The sequence below is a fragment of the Castor canadensis genome, chromosome 8, assembly GCF_047511655.1.
Source record: "Castor canadensis chromosome 8, mCasCan1.hap1v2, whole genome shotgun sequence".
In the NCBI taxonomy this organism is placed as follows: Eukaryota; Metazoa; Chordata; class Mammalia; order Rodentia; family Castoridae; genus Castor; species Castor canadensis.
This window is the reverse complement of record NC_133393.1, coordinates 12,441,689-12,469,434: the sequence shown is the minus strand read 5'-3', so window position 1 is coordinate 12,469,434 and position 27,746 is coordinate 12,441,689. Positions and strand designations below refer to the sequence as shown.

Genomic DNA, 27,746 nt, shown 5'->3' with positions numbered 1-27,746 from the left:
GTTACATATAAGCAGTATAAGTGGATACCCTTGTCTTATTCTTGATCTTGGGGGAGAAAGCATCCAGTCTTTCACCATTAAGTCTGATCTTATCTGTGGGGTTTTCACAGATGCCTCTCTTACTTCAGGATACTATCATAAATACAACCACAGACTGGGAACCATAGACTGTTTCTTTTAAACAAACATTTATTTCTCATAGTTTTGGAAGCTGGGAAGTCCAAGATCAAGGTTTGGCAGATCTGGTGTCTAGTGAAGGCCGACTTCTTGTTTGCAAATGACCATGTTCTTTCCATCTGAGGCAAGGGAAGCAAGCTCTCTTGTGTGTCTTCTTAGAAGGGCAATCATCCCATTGACGAGGGCTCCAATCTTATGATCTAATTACTTTCTAAAGGTAACATTTCCAAATCCTTCCTTTGTAGCTTTCCAGTTTTTCAATGACTTCACCATAATGTGTATCAGTGTAAGTTTTTTTTGAGATCATCCCATTGGAGCTTATTGAGATACTTGGCATGTGTATAATTTTTTAATTAAATTTGAGAAGTTTTCAGTCATTATTTCCTTGAATATTTTTTCATTTTCTCTTTTCCTTCTGATGTGCACACTGGGCTTATGTGACACACTTCACATTTCTCTGAAGCTCTGTTAAGTTTTCTTCATTCCCTTTTCTCTTTTATTTTTACAGTGCATGCTTTTAATGTTATCAGTAAGCTCACTTGTTCTTTCTTCTGCCAGTTCAAAATGTCTATTGAGCTCAAATTTTCATTTTGGTAATTATACTTTTGAACTTCACAATTTCTATTTTTTGAATAAATTCTGTCATTTTATTGTCCTGTGTATTTTGTAAGACATGGCCTTCATACATTCCTTTTGTTCTTTAAACATGATTTCCTTTACTTATTTGAACATACTTAGAACAGTTGGAATGCTTTACATGCTAAGTGCAACATCTGCACCACCAAAAGGTAATTTCTGTTACCTACTTTTGCTTTTCTTTTACCTGCATCTTAACATCTCTAGAATTTTGCTGCTGAAAGTGGACATTTTAGAGAACATGCCCTAGTTACTCAAGGTAACAATTCTTCCCTTTCCTGGGACTTGTTGTCACTGTTTGGTTATTTGTTTATTGAGTTGGGTAGATGGTACAATGAATCTCTTTCTTTGCAGTATGTAGACTCTGATGTTGCTCCTGAAAAGGGAGCTTTTAGCATGCATTCTCATTCAGTACCAGAAATGACTGTGGCTTTAGTCAGGTTGTCTTTGTCTGTCACTTTCCCTTATCTCCCCTTAAGTTTCTGGTAGGTTTGAATGTATTAGTATCATACACATCTGTTAGCCTCCAAGAAATACTAGCTGAATGTGCTATTTTTAATAATTACATTTGGGCATAAATGTAAATAATACTGATCCCCTTTGAAGAGTGAAAGTGTTGCCATCTTTAAGCTTTGCTAAGATCCCAGGAGGGCTCTTCGTAGCTATTTCTTTCCCTTCCGTCCTTTGTTTAACTACTAGCTGATCCAAAAATTTTGCTTGTTGTTAGCATAATGGAGCTACTAGCTGTAACGGCTCACTATCAGATCTCCACTACCATTTTTATAAGGCCACTAGGTTTAAACTTCAACACACTCTGTTCCAAATAATCAGCCTCCTTAAGGAAAGCCTCAGAGCTCTCTGTTCTCAAGGCCTGCCTCTTTTGCTGTGTTGAATCTTGGTACCACTATATTGTAGCTAGGTTGGGAACAGCAAGTAATTTCTCCTGGAAAGAGTCCCTTGAACCAAAGAATATGGAGCTGGAAAGGGAATATAGCTCCTAATCTTCTAAGCTTGTCCCTAAATATGTGAACATGGCTACCTATGAGCAATCTAGAGTGACAGGAACCAGGACCCTGCCATGTCTGAGTCAGTATTTTCACCCTAGGAGTAGAGGATAAGGGAAAGGAAGGAGTTGCAGTCATCTCAGCTGTGCCCTCTTAGAATAGAGCTTTTATGTACCCAGGATAGAGCGTCTGTCACAATGAGCTAGGGTGGCAGAGCAGGTGGTAAAGAGTGATAAGGGAGCAGGTCATGGTTCCAATGCCACAGATCCTTACTGTTCTTCACAAAGGTAGACTTAGATTTAAAATCTAAAATTCAGATTTTCTTGAATAATTGTTTTCATTTACTATATGCCCTTAAGACAATTTTTAGAGACTTTAAATTATTGTTTAAAAAAATTTTTTTTATCAGTTAGATGTATTTCACTAAGGAGAATCTGGCAAGCTCCTCACACAGCCATTCTAGAAGCCCCTTCTCAGGATTAGATGTAGCTCACCTGAATATTTTACCTTATAACTTATTTTACTGTAATTTTATAAGACAAAAATTTTGAACTTAAGAAGATGAAAAATTTGAAATCCATAAGGAGAGGGCATCAAACTAACATGACAGGATTAGCACAACTAAATAGTATTCCTCCTACTCTGAGCTTCCTGGTGTTCACGGCATGCTATTAACAGCTATAATTTATTCAGTAGCAGAGATGTATCAAGTGCTTTTAATGAATTATGTTAAATTCTTATAAAGACTCTACATTTGAAGTGATATAATTTTCCTCAAAAATGAGAACACTAACCTCTCCAGGCACACACACAGAAAGCAGAAAACTACGGCTGAGTGGAACACAGATCTGTTTTGCTCCCAGCCTGTACTCTTATGCACTCCATTGAAGGAAACATGTAAATTCATCAGTCTAACTATTTTTTAGGAATTAAATTCCATGAGAATTGCCAAAATAATAAATAGGTGATAGTGTGTAATACATTTGGTTAGAAATTTTTTTGTAAAATTACTTCACTTGATTTGTTGGTGGCAAATGAAAATAACTACTTCTCTTTCAAAGTCTGTTTACTCCATTTTTCTGAAATTCTCCTTAATGTGGTAATTTACTTAATTAATCATGTACCTACTGGCAACGGAAGTCACCATAATCAATACAAAACATGAGTATTTTAGGATTAAGAAAATGTGGTATCTATACACAATGGAATTTTATGCAGCCATGAAGAAGAACGAAATGTTATCATTCGCTGGTAAATGGATGGAATTAGAGAACATCATTCTGAGTGACGTTAGCCTGGCCCAAAAGACCAAAAATCGTATGTTCTCCCTCATATGTGGACATTAGATCAAGGGCAAACACAACAAGGGGATTGGACTTTGAGCACATGATAAAAGCTTTAGCACACAAGGGAGGGGTGAGGATAGGTAAGACACCTAAAATATTAGCTAGCAATTGTTGCCCTTACCGCAGAGAAACTAAAGCAGATACCTTAAAAGCAACAGAGGCCAATAGGAAAAGGGGATCAGGAACTAGAGAAAAGGTTATATCAAAAAGAATTAACCTAGAAGGTAACACACATGCACAGGAAATCAGTGTGAGTCAATGCCCTGTATAGCTATCCTTATCTCAACCAGCAAAAACCCTTGTTCCTTCCTATTATTGCTTATACTCTCTCTACAACAAAATTAGAAATAAGGGCAAAATAGTTTCTGCTGGGTATTGAGGGGGTGAGGGGGAGAAAAAGGGGGCGGAGTGGGTGGTAAGGGAGGGGGTGGGGGCAGGGGGGAGAAAAGACCCAAGACTTGTATGCACATATGAATAATAAAATAAAAAAAAATGAGTATTTTAAAAAACATATCTAAATAAATAAATTTCTAAATAAATTTTATGAATTTATTTGATTCAGTAAGTATTCCTTGATACTTATTTTAACCTTAACATCGTTTGATTATGCAACATTAATATGTTTCTAAAATTGCAAAATAGGGAAGTAAGTAGACAGATACATAAAGAAAGTATACTGGTTTGTATTAGGTTTTTGTTAGATTTTAAACTACACAGGAATAATAGACCAGAATGAGGTAATTTTAAATCAGTGATCCTATCAGATACTTTTTATGATAATTTAACAATAATCTACGAATCAATTTAAAAAATATGAACTATTTATGGCTCCCAACATCCACCACAGAATAATTACACTTGCAAAAAACAAGTATGTATTCATTCAACACAATTTTCTTAGTTTCATAATTGACATAAAGCAGTACACAGTAGTAAAAGAAAGAAATAAGATAAAATGCCAGATTCCTATGAAATCACAAGATTAAACTGCTGAATAAATAAACAGTTGGATAACTTCCAGACTACATTATTTAAAATAAGTACATATACTACATTCTGATGACTATATTTTAAAGTTACTTTATTTCCACTTCAAACATATTCATATACATTCATTAACTAATTTGTGGTGTTTTATTTTATTATTATTATTTTGGTATACTGAGAATTGAACCCAGGACCTCATACATGCTAGGCCAAGTGCTTGCTTTATCACTTGAGTCATGCCCAAAGCCCTTTCACTTTGTGTCTCAGATAGTCTTCCTATTTTCCCTGGGATGGCTTGGACCTCACGATCCTCTCGCCCGCCTCCTGGGAACATGCACGTCGACACTGCAAGCATATGTCATCCAGCTTACCTGTCATAAGCTAGTACTTTCAGCATAGTGCTTTGTTTTGATTACCTTCTAGAAGATCCTCCTCGTCTATGCCTTTAACAATCTTTGATTTGTAGTCTCGGATAAACATGTATTTTAGAAGTCTCCTAAGTTTCTTCTGTTAAAAATATGAAATAGGTAAATCAGAAAATTTATAGACATATTTACTGATTAAAGATTCTACAGTAACAAAATTTAATAAAGTGCAGTTCAGGATCTTTGGGGGAAATGCAGCCATCAGTAGAGCAATACTGTGAAATAGAAATGAGGTCACTAAATTAATTACGACAGCTCACACAGTATTCATACGTACTTTTCACTTGTAAGTCATACATTCCAAAATCATAATTACTTTATGTCGCAGAAAAAGCTTTTAACTATTTTGATGATTTTGATAAATACCACATCACTCATACTAAGCTAAGTTTACTTATGCTACTGAATTCTATATAGTTTTAAGACAAAATTTTATTTAAAAAACAATTTATAAATATCTAGATAATAAATTCATAACAAATTTCTTAAAAATCCAAGTGATATTTTTCTTATTATTTTTTACTTTCTGAGAATCTATTTATTTAGTTTTTGAGACAGGGTCTGACTATGTAACCCAGGCTGGCTTCAAACTTGCGATCCTCCTGCCTCAGCCTTTGGAGTGCTAATACCGTGTGAGCTTCTGAGAATCTTTATATTTGAAGAGATGGTTGATATGTGTTATTTTTGGAAAATATTCTGTAATCTGAAAAACATATTTTTAGGATTAAAGCTGATGAACAATACTTAGGCGTCAATAATGGCCTTTTTATATTTTTTAAAATACTATTCTAACAATACAAGTGACTAATAATACTTTACAGCTTGTTTTGTGCTTACTTTTAAAAGCTCTGTCACTGGTCCTTGTTCTTTAGGTTTAGATTTAGAATAGTAGCTGAAACATAATGTATTTTACAAAGTTCTTTATAACCATATCATTTGATATCTCAATATTCCTGAGACACAGGCAGAAAGTATAATCCCTTCCTTTATAAATACAGGAAAAATGAGGTTAAAAAATACTCTTACAACTTAGTAGAATGTAATCTTTGAATTTTATTTTTTCATTGTCAAAGTAAGAAAAGTACCTACCTACCATGCCTATTGTGAAGAATTCATAAGAAACCAGGCAAAGTTGCTTAGTGCAATATGGAAAACATGACATTCTATAAAATGCTTGATATAAACTCGTACTGTCAGAAGAAAAATTAGACACCTGCCCATAGATATTTTGCTACCCTCTTTTCTCTTTGTTCTGACTCCATTCAGTATTTTAATGTAATTTTGTCTGATTACATTAAATTCTTTTTGGAACATTTCATCATGTCGATAAAATTATTATTTTGAAGAGAAAGAAGAGAAAATTGACAAACTATTGTTTCACAGCTATGTTCTTGGTTGGTTAGGAATCTTACTGGACAGTACAAACACACTGTAAGTGGTGTATGGTCTGAAAGTTTTAATAGGATTTATGTTTTTGACTTCCCCAAAAGGGTAAGAAGTGTCACTATGGACTAGTTTATGCACTAATCTCTTTACTTCTGACAGTGGAAAATAAAAGTGATATATATATGACGTTCTGCAAAGAACAATGTTGCTTCCTAGCTGCCTTCATAAAGAATATTGCTTAAAACTCACTTCTGCCAACAGTTTTCAAGGCTCCTTATTCAGTGCACTACTGCTATACGTACTGGATGCCTATTTCTCTTTAAGAATGCTCCAACTATTTAAAAAACAAAACAAAACACAGAAGTCAGCAACTCTTGCAAATTCTTACTCGTTACTCATTTTCTCAATCTGTCCTTCCCATTTATTTTCCAGAGTCACCATACTAACAAATACTTTGCTCTGATCACCAAACCAGCATCCTGGTTAATTTCCTTACATTTGGCCATTCTGTACATGCCCAAATCCTTTTCAGCCTTTCCAAATAATTATACGACCTTGAACTTCTGTCAGTTTTAAAATGCTTCTTCAAATCATACTCACAAAAAATTATGATGAAATTAGACATAAAAATATGAACTTAAATATTTTAACGCTAAGAGTTCAAATAGGGAGGGTAGATCCTTACCAAAAATAGAAATTATAGTATATATCTATGCTTTTGAAATATTCATCTTGATTGATTTGTTCTTTCCTATAAACCAGTGTCACAGAATAAACTTTTCATTTGAATTTAAAAAATTACTCTATGAAAGCTGTTAACACTGTTAGTGTCAAGATACACGATGAGAAGGAAAATAAACATACCACTCAGTTATACCCCACTTATAAGAACAGAGTCAACATCTATTGACTAGTATACGGCAATGAAAATGTTCAATCAGACAAGGAAGGATAAGTGAGGATTAACTGTTAGCGCAATTTTCATGTAAGTGCTTTGCCATGTAAAAATGTGTGTCAATTCTGTTGTAGTAAACCCATTTTGTTGTGCAAATATGAAGACTAATTATTAGTTCAACATTAGGATTCCAATTTGAACACTATAACAAAGGCATGAGTTTCCTTATGTGAGTTCAATTAAGCACCAGGCCTTAACCCGGTGAAACTGTTTTCTGTTACCTTGTCTTTGCGCATCAAGAACAGCAGATCCTCAGCAGAGACCACCCTTGCTCCCCGCAGTTGAGAAACTTCAGCTGCTTGCTGTAACTGACAACAAAGGAAATTTAGGACTTTCTTAGTAAAAATAAATTAAACATAGCACAATCATGAAGTCTCAAGAGAGATAAATACACTAAGAATTAAAAACCTTGGGGAATAATCTAACAATCATGTTACTGCTTTTAGGAGCAAAATGTCCTATGTTTTAAGATACAAAAATGCAATTAACTTATGAGCCCACCTGTAACTGATACAATAAACAGAAATCCCTGATTTCTTTCATGCAAAGAAAAATCATAGACAGCTTCCAGAAATACATTAATACACCTGAAAATAATTTTATGAAATTTTATCCTTCCTACCATGTGAGCAATGGTTTCACTCAGTATCACTAGTTGAATAAGTATATTATTAATCTGAGCTCCCATGCTGGGATGATTTGAAATAGGCCCATTCAGAACTTTAAAAGATCAACAAAAACAGTAGCTGTTTCTAATATCCAAAGGAAAAAAAATACTTTTAGTTTTGGCAAGTCTTCAGTGGCTATGGGACGCGGTCCATAAATCATAATACTGGACTGCATTAATTTCTTTCCACGCTAATCACATGCACACAAAAAGTTAACTGTCTCTGGAATGCACGGCACAAAATATACTGCATGAAAAGTTAGATTCCCCTTGAAATGTTCATCTGGGCCATTATATCTACAAAGTTGAGAGTTTTCAGGAATTCAGAAGCCCTAGAAACACAATCTTACTTGAAAATGACCTGAAAAATAAAAGAATGTGAAAAGCGATAGTTCTATTTTTTGGCAAAGGCAAATTCGGTTTCTTATTTTGATTAGTTGGAAGGAACATAAAATATGTCCAGCTGAAAAAAATAAAGATGCTGGAGAAAACACTACAAAAATGTGCCTGTAACTTCTTCCAAATTTGATCAAACTGTGCTGATTGCACCAAACCAACTCTATCCAATCTGAACTATTATAAAAATATTTACATATAAAAGCTGTTCCCAAATGCACCCTTCTTTGAAAGGAATAAATCAAACACACATTCCTGAGAGTTAATCTTTTAAAAGTGACATACTGCTATCTTAACAATTACATGAAATTAAATAGTGCATTTGTGCAAAAGAAATTCTACTTGAATGTTTAAGTGCTTTTGCTAAGTAAGCTTCAAACCTTCTCTAAATACACAGAATACAAAATAGACTATAAACCCCTCTGTGTCAGCTTCATGACTGAATTTCCTGGATACTGGTGGTTGGTATATAGACATAATCCTATCTAAATATAGAAATTTAAATTTAACTGTGAATCATTTAAAAGGAAATCTTGGGGGAAAAGGTTTTTAAAAGATGATGTATCTACCCAGAAAGAAACTTACCAGTTTTCAGCAGGCATGAACGTATTTTTTTCTAAAACCTGGAAGAGTGTCAGAGAAATGTGTGTATATATCCTTTTTCAAATAAAAGCAATTCTATCACAGTCTAAAATACATGCAATCAGTGTGGAGAGGAATGTGAATTACATATCTATTTGTCTGGATGCATACAAAGGAACCATGACAGAACTGTAGAGCAACATTTATTTTCTTAAGTGAAGAATGTATGATTTGAAAACCAAAAAGTACTATAGACTTAAGTTATTTCATTCTTGCTAAGGAAGAACAGGTAAAATACATATCCCTCAAGAGTATTTCCAATTTATCAATGGTTTATCCATAATACAGATACGTAATCTCTACGTGTAACACTTGGCCAAATGTCAGTTTATGAACACATTAATCAGAAAAAGAATAAAAATGGAAAATAAAGACAGAATAGTTCAACAGTTTAAATCACCTTTTCAAACCAGCTGTGATATTTAACAGGAAAAGTTTGTTTTTCATTTTTATCATCCAATTTTCTAATTTCATTCAACTTACATAATTCCATTACCACCATTAGGAGTGCTAGCACTCCCTAGTGTGCCATAGGTTCTACCTAGTTAGTATGCCACTGGGACTGAAACTACCATTGTATTATTCACCAGGGTCTGCTCAGTCCATGCTCCAACATTACCTCTCCCAAATTATTCCCTTCTATTTTCTACCAATGGAGCAGCTTTATTAGGTGACTAAGGCAATCCATACTAACATACATACTACTCATTGGCTTACTTCTCTTACTTTTTTTTTTTTTAACCTAGGCCTACCAGCAAGACAAAAAAAAAAAAAAATCTTTTAACAACACTAACTTAAAGAATAGGTCCAGCCAAGCCCTCAAGCAGGTGAGGCAAGCTGCTGTACCATTTGAGTCATGCCTCCAACCATGCAGTCCATTATGTACGTTTACTACAAATAAAGACTATATATTTATTTGTACAAAATATAGCAGACATTATATAGAGTAATATTTTAAATCTACTCACTAATTTAATAAGCATATACATTTTCTTAGCTATATGGATAAAGGTATAGCAATAGTAACTATGTAGAGATTTATTTGTAACTTAGTGAAATATTTTGCTAAAATATTATCACAATAATAGTAATTCAGATATAGCACTTCTATTCTGATTAAAATTATTTCTGTTCTTCAAAGTAAGTATTATACTCACAGCAACTACTTTACAGTAAAAAAAAAAATCACCTAACATTAAACACTATGACATTAAAAGTCATAGTGTTTGCATTTTAAATACTTCATGAGACTTTGAGGTTGAATATTAAAAAGCACACATTACCTGCCATCTCAAATGTCTCATGTCTATTCCACAAATAAACCTCCTCTTAATTTCTCAGTGTTACCTGTGACAGTAATGTTCAAATTTACTTCTTTCCCACTTTATAACACAAATTTCTAACGAATTTGTTGTTAATCTGCCCAAAGTTGTGAAAATGCGATTTCCACAGTATTTACCATAATCCAGGACTTTCAGGCTTTTTATCCACAAATTTCTAAATTTCATTGTCTCCAAACTGTTATGTATCCTAGATTTTAACAGCTAAAGCGGCCTTCCTCAAAGAAAATGTTCAAATTCTTGTTCTGATCCATGACAGTTCACTATTATCTAACATCACCCAACTGACAGAAATTTCCCATATACTTTCATTCTCATTACGCTTTTTGTTTTTCTCTCATATAATTCCAAACCTAAGCTTCAAATAATTTCTGTTCTGTGTGTATGATGGTTAACTGCATGTGTCATCTGGACTGAGCCATGGATGTGCAGACATTTGGTGAGACATTATTCTGGGTGTGGTTGTGAGGTGTTTCTGGATGAAATTAACATTTGAATCAGTAAACGAGGTAAAGCAGACTGTCCTGTCTTAGATCATTTTCTGTTGCTGAGACTGAACACCATGCACTGAGTAATTTATAAATGACAGACATACTTGGCTCACAGTTCTGCAGTTATTGGTTCTAGCCTCTGCTGAGCGCCTTCATGTTGCATCCTAGCATGATGGAATGAAGGGCAAGTAAACATGCAGGAGACAGAGAGAGACAGGATGTGGTTGATCATTTCATCAGGAGCCCTCTCCCTCTTTACGTAACCTAGTCACACAGTAACAGCATTAACTCATTGAGAGGCCGGAGCTCTCCTGGCCTAATCACTTCTTCAAGGCCCCATTAATACCTTTACAATGGCAATTCTTAATATGAGTGCTGAGAGGACATTCAAACTACAGCATCCTGCCTATCAGTTAAAGAGCTGAACAGTCCTAAAGAGAGTAGAAAAGGCTGATCAGAGGAAACGGATTCTGCCTGCCATATGAGTTTGGACATTGCTCTTTGTGGCATGTGCTCTCAGATTGAAACGTCAGACCTTCTTGTGTCTTGACATTGTCACCAGCACTTTGGCTCTCCCAGGTCTCCAGTTTGCCCACTGAAGTTCTTAGGAATTGGTCTTCATAACTGTATGACTAAAATCTTCACAATAAACTTCTTTCTCCAAACACACACTCACATCTTGGTACTATTTCTCTGGAGAACCCTCATATAGTACTCCATTCAAATTATGTGAAATCCTTGATTCTTTATAGGATGCCACGAATTCTTCAAACTACAAGCTCCAAAATAATTTTCTCACAGCAACAAGCACTAGGACTGTTTTCAATCAACAGTGTTTATCACTTAACCTAGCTAGGGAACTTAAATGCTCAGTTTACAAGTTCTCCAGCCACAGAAAACCTCAAAGGTCTTCTTGGAATCCTCCATGATGTGACTGAAGAAGGCTGGACTAGGAAATCTGGACTCCAATTCCAGCTGTACCACCAAGTACCTGCATAAGTTTATATGCATCAAGCAATTTCTCTAGGTTTGTAGGTGTGGATTTTCTTTCACTTGATGGGTGGTCAGTGATTTTAGTGACTATTATTAATAATCTTACTAGTAATAATTGCTACCATAATGAGTACCGAATTTGTGTCACTTTGCTGTGTCTGATAAATATCAAATTATAATTTAAAAACTTTTTCTCAGAGAGTGCATATAACATTCAATTTTATCTCAGAGTGTATATAACATTCAAAGTCAATATTTTAAGTTTCATAATGATAAACTGGAATACCTTGCCACACTTCTTCCCAACTTACTTCTACTGTCAACCACTTTGAACTTTTTTAGCTTGTTTTTCTGTTACCTCCATATTTGAAATAAACTTACAATGCTTTATTTTTTTAGCTTTAACTACTATAAACTGACTTATGAGAGGGGAAGGATATTTAGTGTTGTTAGACACCCTGAATTTAACCATCTTCTTCCCCTATCCTCCTGATTTTACCTATAAATCATAGTTTTTTTGTTAACAATTTTTGTAAATTTTGTGTTAAAATGTTATGCCTTTACTTTCTATACATCTGTTTATTTATCTGTCTATCCAAAACTTGTGAAAACACCTTTGATTCTGAGTTTTTCCATGTTTCAAGATTTTATTTCCTTTAGCATTTCTATCTACTTTGAACCACAAGATATTTTCTGATGACTCTCATCTGCTATTTAGTTCTCTATTTTCTTTGCCTTTGCAAGTTTGTCTTTTAAAATTATTTTGCTTTTATTGAAGTTTTGAGAGCACAATTAGTGAAAAGCTGGCACTCCTTGTTTATAATGTTAACATTTAATGAATATTCTATACTATTCTTCATGTCTTCAATGTATTATCTCACTTAACCCTCATGACAAACCGATGAGAAACGTCTAGACATACAAAACTGTGATTCTAAGTAAAAAAACCTCAAAATCCAGCTGTGTTTCATTCTAAGATTATTTCTTATTTAGGATAGAAGGAAATGTAATCACTAAATCAAACATTACATTGCACAGAAAAATCTACCTGTAAAAATGTTCAACATGGTCCCTGACTTTCAATTTTCATCTTACAATTTTTCAACTTTAAGTACTGCATAAAAGAAAGTAACTAAGTTAAACCTGAAGGGAAATTATGCTGGCTTCTTTTGATAAAGAACTAATTATTACTCTAACAATGTCCTATAAAATAAACTCCACATGAAGTATAATATACACCTTGAAATGTGTACAGTTTTGTAGCTATATCTGTTGTAGTTGATCTTTCTGATCTCTGGGTTCTTTAAATGAGAACTGAAAAGAGGTGAACATCAAATGAGCTCCAAAGAGCCTTTCTGCTTTTTCTGATTCTAGTATTTAGACTTGGGTACAGTTTGCTTTTGGGTCTATAATTAATTGTTTGCATCAATAAGAAAAGAAATAAAGAAGAATCACAAGAAGCAAAAATACATCTTGGTGAGATGTACATGGGAGTCAACTGTCAAAGGGAAATCAAATTAGTCATAGCCATGGGAATACCAAACAACCCAATTAACTACAGGAGTGTGGAAGGAAGTACGAGGCTAGGAGCTTACTTGGTATTAATGACTTATCTTACCATAATTTTACCATGGTACACAAATCAGCAGGTGATACAGTTAATTATTTCAGTATTCTACTCAATAGTACCAAATACATTTGAAAGCCAAAGGAGTTGCAAAATGGGATTAAAGTACTTCAGTTTCTAATGCATAAAACTGATTGGTCACTACCTATTTCCTGTCTGCCCTTTGCTTTTATCATATGACAAATACAGATAATTTGCACATACTCCTCCCTCTGTCTATCAGAGAAAGTATCCCTTATTCAAATTTTGTATCCAAAGACTGCTTGCATAGGAAAAGTAATATATATTGTATGTAGTACTTAACAAATTACATGTAGTATATGTAAAATAAAATGAGCAGTCAAGTTTCCTATGGCCAGATGCCAGTCCCATATTTCACTATCAGATTTTTAAGAAGGGCTCAGGAAGATGATAAAGTTCAGATCATATTACTCTCAGGTCGTAGTAAGAATCAAATGTAGCACAGGTAAAGAAAAAGAACTATACAAGCCCAAGATGCTTCGTAGCAATAGCTCCTTCTTTGCTAGGGGAAAAGTGAAGCAACAATGTGTAGCACAACCTTACTTTTCCCCTAAAACACCAAAAGTAGAACGTTTCTATGTCCCCTTTTAAAAAATGTTTCTGTTCAAACAACTGAAAACTAGAAATGGGTAGGAAGTGTCTTCCAGCAAATAAACAATGTAGTCCAGGGATTAAAACTTAAGAAACGGACCACCAATGACAAGGTAACAAGAATAAGCCAGCATTTGTTGAATACACTATGAGACGCTTGCCATATTTTACATTTTTTCCCAAAATTATTAGTCTTTCTAATCCTTGCAAAACTCTGAGAGGTTAGGCGAACTAGTTTGAGGTCATCCTGGGCTACACAGAAAGCCAATCTGGACTCATAGTGAGACACCATCTCAAAACAAACAAATAACAACAATAACAACAAACAAACAATGCCAAGACAAAACAGGTCCAATACCCAAAACAGAAGTTCTGGAAGACAAAAAAAAAAAAAAAAAAGTGAAAAAAAATCTTAAAAAGTAATTTAAGAAAATAGCCCTGAAATGAAGAATTTAATACTCTAGACTAAGTCTACTTCATTAGCAAGTATTTCATTCACAAAATTTTGCCATATTTCTTGATGGCAAGATAGAATACTGTACAAAATAAAGTCTGTGTTGCCATGGAGCTTATATTCTGATAGTCACAAGATAAATAGTAAACAAATTAACATAGTAAATTAAATCATAGTAATTCCTAGGGCAAAACAGGAAGAGTAAGGAGGATAAGAAGTGCTGGAGTGGGTGTTGTAGGTTATTTTACATAGGGTAATCACTCTAGTACCCACTGTTAGAACATTTGAGCAGAAACTAGAAGGAACTAAAGGGTGAGCTACATGTATATCTGGGAGAACAGTCTATGTGAACAGGAAGTACAAAGGTCCTAAGATAAGACTGCTTGAAAGTGTTAGAGGAAAGACGTAAGGTTAAAATGGCTACAGCATATTGAGAGAAGGGACAGTGGGGATGAGATCAGTGAAGTAGCAGTTACTTTTCTTGGGGATGAGGTATCTCATATAAAACATTCTGGACATATGGTAGAATTTCAGAATTCTGAGAACAAACAAGATACTGAACACTTACAGAGGTAACGAAAAAAATAGTGCACATAAAAAAGTTAAACAATTATGATATTATCTCAACAACAACCTGAACACCAGCAAATAACAGAGAAATGCCTTTAAAATCTGGAGGTAACATAACTTGTAATCTGAAAGTTTTCACACACAGGCAAATCTAAAAAACTTCTGAAGACAAAGTAAGGTAGTTTTAGACACACCAATTAAATAAAAATGTACCTTTCCTAGACTTTTATTATGTGGCTAATGGAGAATGTATACCAATAAAATAAGGGGCTAATCCAAGGAAGAAGTTCCCTTGCCACTGGTTTACTTCCTCATAGGAAGTAGTAGAAGACATTAGGGGTGCAGTGGAGAAGAAAGGAAGGAGTGTCCCAGGATGATAAGTGTACAGGAAGTCTGACTAGCAATTTCTGAAGCAAGCAGACAGAAGGGTCTGGTAGAGGCATTCCCCTAACAGAGAAAGTATGGAAATATTTTTCTTATTTATATTGACAGGAGGGTCAACCTTTTTGAGAAATGGGTATGAATTACAGGTGGAAACACAGGAGTGAGATTCAAGGAAAACAAATTCTAAGTAAGAAATGTGATTTACTATACAACTTCAATGTGAATTCAGGTGTTTTTACAACCATCTGACAAAAAAATTAAAAATTAAGATATAACTTTATCAGGAGCTTGGGGTAGGAGTAACCTTGACAAAACAGGTGAGAATGGAGGGAGAAATATAAAGGAATAAAGAAGAAAGACAACACTGTGAAAACAGAGGAACAGAATGAGAATCCAGAGATAGATGAACATTTATATAGGGATAGTTTATGTTAGAAAAAATAGGAAATTGATAATTTAATCATAGTTTGACATACTACAGTCACCTACCTGAAGAGAAAAAAGTAACATCTCATCTAATAACATATGTATGCAACCTAAGGGCAAGGAGACACATCCATGGCTAAAGTCCACAACTAGACTCCAAGTTGTGCTATCTAGACTTCAAGTACACCTCCAATGTCAGCCCTCCAGGTGTCGTGCCCTTATGTAGCTCTCCCCATGTCTGGGCTGGGATGTGACTTGCTACAACAGATGGCATGTGGGAGGTGATATTCTAGGATTTGCCTGCCTGGACAGCAAAAAGTTGCTGCTATAATTTCCACTTTTCTTCTTTGGGGTATTTAGTGTCTTAAGGTAGTACCTTAAAGAAGCATCATTACACAGTCACCAGATGGAGAAGGGTCCTGACTGAAGCACAGTCTTCCTCATGACTTAGCTCCAAAGGCTACCTGATTATAACCATGTGAGAGATCTCAAGTAGGGCAAGCAGAAGGCCTAGCTGAGTCAAACCACTGAACCATAGGAAATAATAAAATGGTTTTTGCTTTAAATCATACTATGTTTTGAGGAACTTTGTTTCAAAGCAAGGACTAAAATCATTAAAATTGTGTAAGATGATTTAGGACCTCACATATATAACCTAACTGTTGGGGAAATATTTTTATTGAAAGTAAGAAGCTCAAAAAGAAAAAAATTAAAATGTATGATTACATAAATTTTTAATAAAATTTACTGGAGTGAGCTGGGCACCGATGGCTCATGATTGTAATCCTAGCTACCTAGGAGGCTGATATCTGGAGGATCACTGTTCAAGGCCAGCGCCAGGGGAAGGGGATTAGTGCACAAGACCCCATCTCAACCAACAGCTGGATGCAGTGGTGTGAGTCTATCATTCCAGCTAGGGCAGAAAGTGTAAAATAAGAGGACTGTGGTCCAGGGCAGCCTGGGCAAAAAGTGAGATTCTATTTCTAAAATAAGCAGAGCAAAAAGAGCTGGAGGTGTGATGCAAGGGATAGAGTAATTGTAATACTGAGTTCAAACCCCAGTACTGACAAAAATATTAACAAATATTGGACTATATGAAAAATTCTTCATTGCAAATTTAGAATATGTAACTTAAGCAAAAGTGAACTTCAGAAATGTGTAAGAAAATAATTTAATAGAAAAATGGACAGAGAGTAGGTAAGTCAAAGAACAATTTCAAACATAAACCAAACTACACACAGACGCTCACAGTTACTAGTAACAGAGAACTGCAAATTAAAGTGAAAATGAGCTACAGGTTCTATTGTTAGCTGGGACGTGGTGAAAAAGTATTTGCAGAAATGAGAACTGTTACACTATAGAAAAGCAATTTGACAAACTTATTAAGATTAATCAAATAAACATGATGAAAACAAACAGAATGCTTATGAATAGGAGAAATGTGAATAAATTACAGTACATTGACATCATGGTCTGTTCTATAGTGATTAAAAATGAAATAGTGTCTCACTATTGATTTGAAGGGTTTCTATTAAGTATTCTTTTGTTTGTCTTCTAGTGCTGGCTATGGAACCAAGGGCTTCAAGCATGCTAGGCAAACACTCTAACACTGAGCATATCCCTAGTATATACATGAAGTATTTTTTGGTTTTATTTTGTTGAGACAGAGTCTCACTTAGAACAAAACAGCCTCAAACTTGCTATCTTCACACCAGTAATCCCAGCATTCTGAAGGAAATTCAAGGTCAGCCTAGGCTACACATTTAAAAGTCTCTCTCTCTCTCTTTCCACATGCATACACTTCTAGAAACAAAAAAAGATAAATTACTGTCACAACAGCATGCAAAATTATTACTTTGACCTGAAGAACTTTCTAACCACAAAGGCATTGGAAGAAATGATGGGAATATATTTAAAATGAAGACTCTGTCATAAGAAAATGACCCATCTAAAAGGCATAACCTGGAAAAGTGTTTTCAAAAGAGCTCATGAGAAGTTACTATACTAAATACATAAAAACTTTATATGGAAAGAATTCATGGAAAAAACAGTAAGAACAAAATTAAACCCTAAAGAAAAAAATTAATAGAGGTAAGAATAAAAAATTCACATAAGAACACAGGAAGCAATTGTGATCAGAACTACAAATTAGGGTTGGGGTACGTGGTTCAAGTGGGAGAGTACCTGATTACCAAATAGCCCTCAATTCAAACTCAAGTACTGTCAAGGTTAAAAAAAAACCCAAAACAAAAAACCCTACAAATTAAAATAACTGAAGTCATCACTTTACAATCCTAAAAATCGTATTTTTAAGAATGATAATGCTCCTGGCAGGATAGAATTTAGAAGGAAAGTTCACTCACTGCTAGAGAGTTAAAAACCCTCTAGAGGGCATTTGAATTGTATTCTAAAGAAATAAATGCTCTCTCATGCCACAGTTTGATTTCTAGGCACTGTCCATACATAATAAAGTTTTACAGCCATTAAAGAAAATGTTTTAAAGAATATTTGGTAGTGAGATTTTCTAATGATAAATTATTAAATTTGAGCTGTACACTAAAATTTGTAGTAACTGTAACTAGTAACTAGTACAGTTACTAGTGTAAATTTTATGAAAATTTTGATTTAATGAAACATAATATATAAAATATTAAAGAGCAGTTACATCTAGATGGCAAAGTCATAGGTGATTTTTATTTTTCTATTCTTTCCCGTATTTTTTCAAATTCTCCACATTAACTTCATAAGCTATGTACTAATAGCATTTTACTTTGTCTTTTTACGTTTAATCAGGCAAGTATTCTGTCTCTCAGGACATTTAACCTGAGGCTCATAGATTATGAAGAATGTTACATGGAGGAGAGAACCCACAGCTTCATCAGCCTTGAAGACATCCTTGAGAAATCACTGAATGATAAAAGTACAAATAAAACTATACTGATAAAAATATTCAAAAACTTTTTTACAAAACTACTGAATTTAGCAAGTCCCATGTCCAGCTGTATGTGAACCACTGGTGGGTGTGTACATGCATCTGTTTTCTTTCATGTTGATTTTATAACTTCTCATATATGTTTTAATGATAGTAAAAAATATATGCAGGGAAAAATATAGAGAAACTCCTGTCTTGGTTGGAGGGTACTCAATTCTCCAAGACCCTCTAAAAACTTTTCTGTTTTACATCATTACTTTCAAAGCAGCATCTAACTTAGATTTAACTATTAGATATTTCCAGGAAAAAATTGTATGTCTGTTCTTTAAAGTGTATTTTCAAATTAGTATTCATTTCCCAGGCACAGTGATTTAAAAGGGCTATTGCACTTCAATTCAGTGCAGAGAGAAAGGATCCTATTTAAACCGTAGAAAGGCACAGAAAAAAATAAACAAGTCAGCTGAAAATAATTTCGTTTTCATTGCTTCTGAAGTTATGAAATAAAATCTATTATTTAATTACATTTGATCAAGAAACAGGATCAAAGTGTAAAATACCTTTGAAAAAAAGAAATTCACAATACCTTTAAAAGAATAAATTACTATACTTCTAAGAAGAAAACTGTTTTAATATGTGGATGGGTATTATCCAAACATTTTAAATATACTTCACTGGAGTGTGAAAAGTTTTAAACAAAAATCGACAACAGTAAAATATCAAAATAAAAGAAATTTAAAACAACTATAGCTTAAAAGAATTTAATTTTTGCTCTTAAATCTGTTTCCATCAATTTACTTAAAGCAAGAAACTCAGACCTATGCATAGCTTAAAAAAATGTGTTAGACAAGTAGGATTTATCTTTTCCATTTTTGAATAAAATTCAAAAAATATTCACAATTAATACAACTCTTGCGGTACTGGGGTTTGAACTCAGGGTCCTGTGCTTGCTAGACAAGTGTTGCACTACTTGAACCATGATTCCTGACCTTTGTGTTCAAGTATTTTACAGATAGGGTCTTGGGCTTTTATCTTTCCGATCAGAATTCTAACACCTACACCTCTGCACAGCTGGGATCACAAGCACATACCACCACACCCAGCCACAGTTTGCTCTTTGAGATAGTGTTTGGAGCTAATTTTTGCCCAGTTGGCCTTGAACTACAATCTTCCAATCTTACTTCCCCAGTAAGTGGGATAACAGATGTGAGCCAACATATCTGGTCTATACCACTCTTACAGGAATAAGAATAAATAATTTCTACTTCTTAACCTGCAGCAGGATTGTACAGGCATACCGTGTATTGGGGCACCAAGGGGAAAAACACTGATGAAACACAAGTCATTGTCTGTGTTGGCAACAGGTCTGGTCAGCTTTGCAGGCCACAAACTGTTGTATCTGCTCAATTCTACTGTTGCAGAAGACTAGCCATACACAATCAATAGATCAACATAAATAATAAGCAGGACTGTATTTGTATTCTAATAAAACTCAATCTACAAAAATAGGCAAAAGGCCCAAAGTGCTACACTTGCCATAATTGGCTGACACCTAGCTTACTGCTTTTTGGGGAATATATGAACACTACATAGTCTCAGAAAAGTAATATGCTATAAAGCAAAACAAACAAGCAAAACAGCACTCCAAAGTGAACATGAAATCATTTAACTATGCAATCTGTTCTTGTATATTCAGAGAAGGTAGTCAGAAATACAAATTATGTTTAGTTACATTAGAAATTTGGGAAGTTTTGATATGACTATATTACTGAAACAACATTCAGAGCTTTGACATTTACTTGTAAATTATACACTTACAAAATCCTATTTTCTTTTAATGCTTTTACCCTTTCCAACACAGAGTAGAAGATCCTCAAAAACAAACACAAACAAATTGCTCTTTCAAAAGAAATTCAAACTTGTGGGCCTGGCATGGTGGTTCATGTCTATAAACCCAGCTATTCAGGAGGCAGAGGCAGGAGGATCATTATTTCAAGGCTAATCCAGGCAAAGGTTAAAAAAAAAATAGGGCTGGGGGCATAGCTTAAGTGATAAAACACGTGCCTACATGCACAACCCCTAGAAGCACACATGCCCGTGTGCGCGCACATACATGCACACACATCATATAAACAGTTTATCTCTAAGAGAGCAGTTCTGAATTTTACACTGTGGATTATTTCATGAGAAGAAAATGAATAAGTAGATCACCAACTCCACCTATATGCACTGTGCCAATGAAAAGAAACCTCCTCATTATCCCTGGGAAAAAGGGCATCTGAGAAAATACTTTTAAAATGTCACAAGTAAATTATTAATCCATACCATAAAACAGACTATAGACACTGTCATACTGTAAACCCTAGAAGTTCAAGAAACCAGCTGGCAGACCACCCGGAGAATCCTAGGAGACCATCAGCAAGCGGCCAGTGGGGACTACATTGAGGAATCACTATTGTAGGATATGAAACTGCTTCCTTCTCAGGAACTTGGGAACTTGATCTTTTCATGGGGGAAACTCACTGTCTTTAAGCCAAAAATATCAAAGTACTAAGACCTCTAAATTCTTTTAAAACACTGTCATAACACCAAACTACCTTGATTATGGGTGGTAGTCATGTAGTTGTACTTAATACGGCAGTGAACTTCTAATATGTGTGAACAGATGTGTATATGATATATACACATAAATACAGCTCTTAGTTTTTATTCATTTCTTTATTTTTAAATAGTAGAGCCACCAGCTGTTCTGTAATAGAGGTTTCTCTTTTTCTTTTTAAAGATTTTACCTTACATAAATGAATTTTGTCTAAAGTACCTAATGTCAGTGTCTAAAATATAAAAATCAAACCACTGTGTTTCAAATGGTTGCATTCTCATGTCTGTAGTGCTGTCATCACTGAGAGCATTGTGTAACTACTCTCTCATCAATGTACGAGCCACAGAAGAGAGCAGCCTGGATACTTTGCAAGAAGCACCCAAATATTTATTGGATACTGGCTAAATGCCATGGAGATAAACATAGAACAGCAGTAAGAAAAACCTTGAAAAAGAACAATGGACTGGGAGGAGCCCTAACTTAAATGAATAAAGTGTAATCTAAAGCCTCTGTAACTAAACATGGCATGTTAAGTAATCAGACAGGTACAAGAAACAGAAAATTCAGAAACTGGTCCAGATGTATATGAAAATTCAGTAAATAATGTTTTAAATTAGCATTTTAAATCACTAAGGAAAAGGCAGGGAATATTAAACTCCACTTAATAAATGTCCAAATACTAAATACTGGAAACACAAAGTAATGGAAAACACTTAAAAGCTTATTCAATAGAGACTGGCTGAAAAAAAAATGTAGTAGAGTTACCTTAGCAGTATGAACCTGTGAAAAAGAAAATGAACAGTACCTCTGAATTGATATGGGGCCATTTTCAGATGTATGTAACAAAGCGAGAAACAAACAAAAAACATGCAAAGCATAGTATCTTTGTGATTGTATCTCTTGATACATGTGTATATATATACATACCTACATATGTATACATATATACATACATCTGGGTTTTCCTTTCTCTTATGTAAACACAAGGGAGGGTAACTGCAGGGTCATATGGTAAGAAAATGCAAAACTGATTCCTGAAGTATTTGTAATATTTTACATTCCCATCAGCAACTCGGCTTCACTAACAGAAAGCACTTTCGGTGTTTTAGTTTTTAGCCACTCTAATAGCAGTATCACACTGTAATTTAACTTTCATTTCCTTGATGACTTAGGATCTTGTGCATCTTTTGAACATGCTTATTGATAATTTTACACGTTCGTTTGGAAGTGTCTAAGGTTTTTGTCCACTTTTCACTGATTGTCACATTATTTCAGATAAATGTATATATTCTAAATACAAATGGCTGTGTCAAATATTTTCTGTCTGCAATTTGGCTTTTCAATTCCTTTTTCTTTTTTTTTGAGACAGGGTCTTGCCATGTTGTCCAGATGGATCTGGAACTCCTGGGTTGAACCAAACCTCCTTCCTTACCGCTCTAAGTACTGGGACTACAGATGTGTATTACCATACCCAGCTACTTATTTTCTTAATAGTATCTTTCAAGAAGTAGAATTTTTTAATGTTGGTGAAGTTAAATTTCTCTTACAAAAAAAAAAAAGCCAAACTTTTCTGGGCTGAGCCTATGGTGGTTCAAATCTGTAATCCTTATTACTTAGAAGGCTGAGATAGGAAGGATCCTAGTTCAAGGCTAGCATAGGCAAAATAAAACAAAATGAGATAAAATAAGTACAGCTCAAAACACCATCTCAAGCAATGGGTGGCTCATTGGCACATACCTGTCATCAGAGGTATGCAGGGAAGCACAAACAGGAGGATCATGATCCAGGCCAGCCTGGACACAATTAACGCAAGGCACTATCACAGAAACAATCAATGCAAAAAGGGTCAGAATGGCTCAAGGGGTAAAGCATCTGCTTTACAAGCAAGAAACCCTAATTCAGCTCCCAGTACTGCCCAAGATTTCTATCTGAGAAATTTTTGTCTACCCTGAGATCATGAAGATTTTCTTCTGTTTTCCTTTCTAGAAGTTTTATAATTTCAGTTTCTATATTAACTGTTGCATATGGCATGACAATTGATTTTCCATATCAATACTGAGTTGTTTCAGGACCATTTGTTTTAAGTACCAACTTTTCCACATTAAATTATATTTCCTATCAACTTGTACAAATATATGTATACATATATACACACATACATGTATGATTCCTTATTTACATTTCTTTTTCTGTTCCACTGATGTACATGTCAGCACTACACTGGCTTTGATTATTATAGCTTTACAGTGAATCTTAAAACAAAGCAAGTCATCTAACACATAGGTGCTTTGATTCTTCTAAGTGCTTTGCATTTCCATATCAATTTTAAAATCTGTTTGTCAATGTATGTAAAATAAGGCACCATACTTTTAATAGAGGTTGCACTGACTCTATAGTCACTTTGGGGAAAATAATGCCCAACAGTATTGAGTAATCTAATCTATAAAAATTATTTCTCTCAATAAATTAGAAAATTAGAAAGAAAATTATTTCTTTCTTCAGTCTTAACTTCACTCAACAATGTCTTGCAGATTATGGTATACAGGTCTTACATATATTTTATTAAATTTATCCTAGTACCAGATGGATTTGATGGTAGTTTAAAAGGTTTATTTTTTTAAAAATTGTTTCATTGCTAGTATATAAAAATGCAATCGATATTTATAGATTGGCATAGTGTTAACCTTGCTAAATTCATTTATTACTTCAAGAAAGCTTCTTTGTGAACACCACAGGATTTTCTATGTATATGATCATATAAAAGCATGATTATGTCTACAGTTTTACTTTTTTTCATTTGGTATGCTTTTTTTCTTATCTTCCTTTATGGAAACAGCTAGGATATCTAAAAACAACTTGCTGAAGATACTTGATGCGAGGGGTATCCTTTCTCTCATTCTTAAGGGAAAAACATTCAGTCTTGAACTTTACTAAGTAGGCTTGTTTGGGTACAGATAATGGTATAGCAGCTCTGCAACCATTTTTTATGTGTTAGAAGACCTAATAAATAAAAAATATACCAAGGGTAGTAGCAACCTAGCTGTTACTACAAAAGAAAGGAGAATAAAATGTAAAATAAAACAGGAAGAACCAGATTGCGGAGAAAGTGACAGAAAAGCAGGAAATGGAGATGGCCTGTTTAAACAACTCTTAAAGAGTTCAAAAGCTGTTCAAAGCTGCACTAAGAGAAAGAAGGCAGCTGGGGGTGGGGGGAATTTTAGATGAGAAAAATAAGTACCTATTTTTATGCTACCAATGACATTTAAATTCTTTGATGAACCTCCACACTGTTTTCTGCAGCAGCCATATTAATTCACAGTCCCACTGACAGTGTGCAAAGGTTCCTGCTTCTCTATGTTCATGCCAAAATTGGTATCTTTCATGTTTTTAATAATGGTCATTCTGGCAAGTGTGAGGTAATGTCTCAATGTAGTTTCAATTTGCATCTCTGGTGATTCATGATGGTGAGCATATTTTCATAAACCCGCTGGCCATCTGTATGTCTTCTTTTGAGAAATGTCTACTTAGATCTTTTACCTGTTTCAAAATCAGGTTGTTTTCTTATTGCTGAGTTGAGTTCCTTATATATTTTATACATTAACCCCTTATCAGATATATGGTTTACAAATATTATTTCCCACTCCATGGGTTGTTTCTTCACTCTGTTGACTATTTCCTTGGCAGTGCAGAAGCTTTTAAGGTTGTTTCTTTACTGTAGTTGCCTGTGCTTTTCAGTTTAAAATCCAAACATCACAGGTGAAGACCAGCATCCCCTATATGTTTTCTTCTAGCAGTTTTACAGTTTTGAGTCTCACATTAAGTTCCTTTTGAGTAGATTTTCATATATGGTGTAAAAAAAGGGTATAATTTCATTCTTCTGCATGTCTAACACCACTTAAAATGGAACTACAATATCATCCAGAAATCCCACTACTGGGTTTATAGTCAAAAGAAATTAAATCAAGGTGGGTATGGTGGTGCAGCCCTACATTCCCAGCTACTCAGGAAGCAGAGACAGGAGGATTAAGAATTTGTGGCCAGCCCAGGCAAAGTTAGCAAGCCCTTATTTTAAAAACAAAAACAAACAAAAAGGCTGGAGGCATGGCTCACCTAGCATGTGTAAAGCTGGGTTATTGTAACAAAAAAGAAAAACAAAAAGATACAAATCACTATGTCAAAGAGGTAACTGCCTCCCATGTTCTTTGCAGCACTATTCACAATAGCCAAGATGAGAATCATCCTATGTGTCAAGCCACAGATAAGGAAATGTGGCAAAATGAACATAGTAGAACACTAGTCGTCAGCCTTTAAAAAAAGCAATCCTGTTAATTTGCAATAACATTGTTAGACCAGAGGATGTTATGTTTAGAGAAATAAGTCAGGCAACACAGATATTGCTTGACTCCCCACGTACACTGACTCTAAAAGTAGAAAGTAGGATGATGGCTACCGGTAGCTGGGCAGGGTGGGGTTTAGGCAGATGTTGGTCATCTAACTTATCTCAGCTAGACAGAAATAAGTACAAGGGGTCCACTGTATAACATAGTGACTATAATTAATAAAAATGTATTTTATTTTTGAAAGTTGCAGAAGTAGATTTTAAGTGTTCTCACAACAAAACAATTAAGTATGAAGTAATGCATGTTAATTAGTTCAATTCAGTCATTTCACAATGCACACACTTTTCAAAATGACACACTGTACATGACAAATACATACAACTTTTATCAATCAAAAATTTTAAACTCAGCTTTCAAAGGAATAAGGTGAAAAGAAAGATGCCAAGATTAGCCACAGATCTCCCTCCAACCCTGAACTTTCTGTCGCCACATGTCATCCACATGGATCCTAAAGATAAACTCCTTCATTTAGAGAGCTGTCCCATATCATTGGCCAGCCCAAGAAACTCACCAGCGGCAACAGGAGGAAGTCAGGTCTACTCCACAGAATGAGACAAAGACATTTTCCACATCCTCTCATATTACATGAATCTATCACATCTCAGACTTTGCAGCCCACTGGCAACCAGATCCAAACCTACCAGAACATTAGGCCAATTCAGAGTATAAGCTAACTGTGAGTAAGGTTAGGGACACGGTTACAGTGGTTAGTACTCGAGTACACTCAACCACCTTTGCTGCTCACTGCTCAATTTAGATAAAACAGAAAAAACAAAACAAGCAAAAAAAAAGAAGAAGAAAAACTTACTTGGTACTACATTTACTTCCTTATTGAATTGGTTCCACCAAATCTCAATCCTTATAAAATAAAATTTAGATTGATAACATGTTCTTAAAGTAATCTCTTCCAATTAAAATGAGTACATAGTAATACAGAAAAATGCTGCTATCCATTTGTAGCCACTAACAAAATAAGTACCAAAAAAAATAACCACAATAAGCCTAATTTTTTGACAGTAAAATAGGTATTTTAGGCATTGGAATCTTCTGGTAAAAAGGAAATCTTACATGGGACTCCATTATTTGAAACAGACAGAAGAAGAGCTGTCTAGTTCAAGTACAAGTATGGGAGTCTAACTTTGCATCTACCGGGCTGTCCCCATCTTCTGGGTAATGTCCCTGAGCACTTCCAGAAAACCAGTTTTGAAAATCCCTGCCGCAGTTCATCTTGGCAAGTTAAGAATGAAGAAACAGGGTCCCTGGGAGGTACCTTGCTGGCCAGTCCACACATATGGTTTAGCAAACACTCTCCAACCTGTACTTTCTGCAATGTGTGTGTGGGTGTACGTACGTGTGTAAGGGTGGTGTACAAAGGAGATCCTTCCATTTGAAGTATCTATGGCTGCATCTACAAATATCTGGGATCAGGGGTGTTTTCTAAACAATATTTTATATAACACAACATGAAAATGATCAAGAAATATTTAATACAGAAATATTAAAAGGTAGAGAAAAAGGTAGTGTGGATTTCTATTAAGGAAACTCGTTTTGTGGGGCGAGAAGAAAACACAACAATCACGTGAACCTATGGATTAAACAGACATTTTTTTGGTTTTTACTGCACAGTGCATAGAAAATTGACGCTGGTGTGTATTTTTTCTCCAGATTTTGCTTTAAAATCTCCTGATAAATTTCTCACTTTGATTTTGGTAATACAGATCCAATGAACTGAGGCATGATAGGTTTCAAATCACTTTCTCACATTCTTCCACCAGCAAACTGATGTTAACATCATATATTTCTGTGTATATACACACATATTATATACATTATAATTTTATATATTGCATGTCATCATTTTCAAACCTGTTTTATTTTAAAATAGTAATGTACTAAGCACTGGGAAAGTGGTGAAGAAGAAGAAAAGTGTAGCTGAGAGAGGGTGGAACTTATGGTACCAGTGGAGAGGCTAGCCTTAGACTTGTGAATGGGCAGGTAGGACACAGTAACAGGAAGGATGACTTGTATGTGGCACATATGCAGGGAAAGGAACAGTAGTAGGAGCCTAGGGAAGGCCTGTCCTATAGGCTTCAGCTTTCTCAGAAATGTAGAAGCACAGCTTTAAGTTGAGAATGAGGATAGGAAAGCAGTCATAAATTTAAAGAAAAAGGAAAAGGTAAACTGTATTATCTACAACAATATGAGAGTGAATGATAGAAGAAAAAATTACTTATCTCAATCCACAGGGAGACATTACCCTGTTCAAAGTTACTGTTCTGACATTTACTAAGGAGGCCAAT

General features: G+C 34.7%; 1 protein-coding gene across 13 annotated transcripts in view; it reads right to left on the bottom strand.

Moving 5' to 3' along the window:
• Supt3h (SPT3 homolog, SAGA and STAGA complex component) overlaps nucleotides 1-27,746 on the bottom strand; it is a 369,638-nt gene that overhangs the window by 131,182 nt on the left and 210,710 nt on the right. For 10 of the 13 annotated variants that reach the window (XM_074082019.1, XM_074082016.1, XM_074082017.1 and 7 more), the window contains 2 exons: nucleotides 7,138-7,224; nucleotides 4,567-4,657 (listed from right to left, as the gene is read on the bottom strand). In XM_074082019.1, the coding sequence (XP_073938120.1) occupies nucleotides 4,567-4,657; nucleotides 7,138-7,224 (178 nt within the window). The remainder of the gene's footprint in view (nucleotides 1-4,566; nucleotides 4,658-7,137; nucleotides 7,225-27,746) is intronic. The other 3 variants (XM_074082018.1, XM_074082025.1, XM_074082021.1) reach the window with 1 other exon arrangement.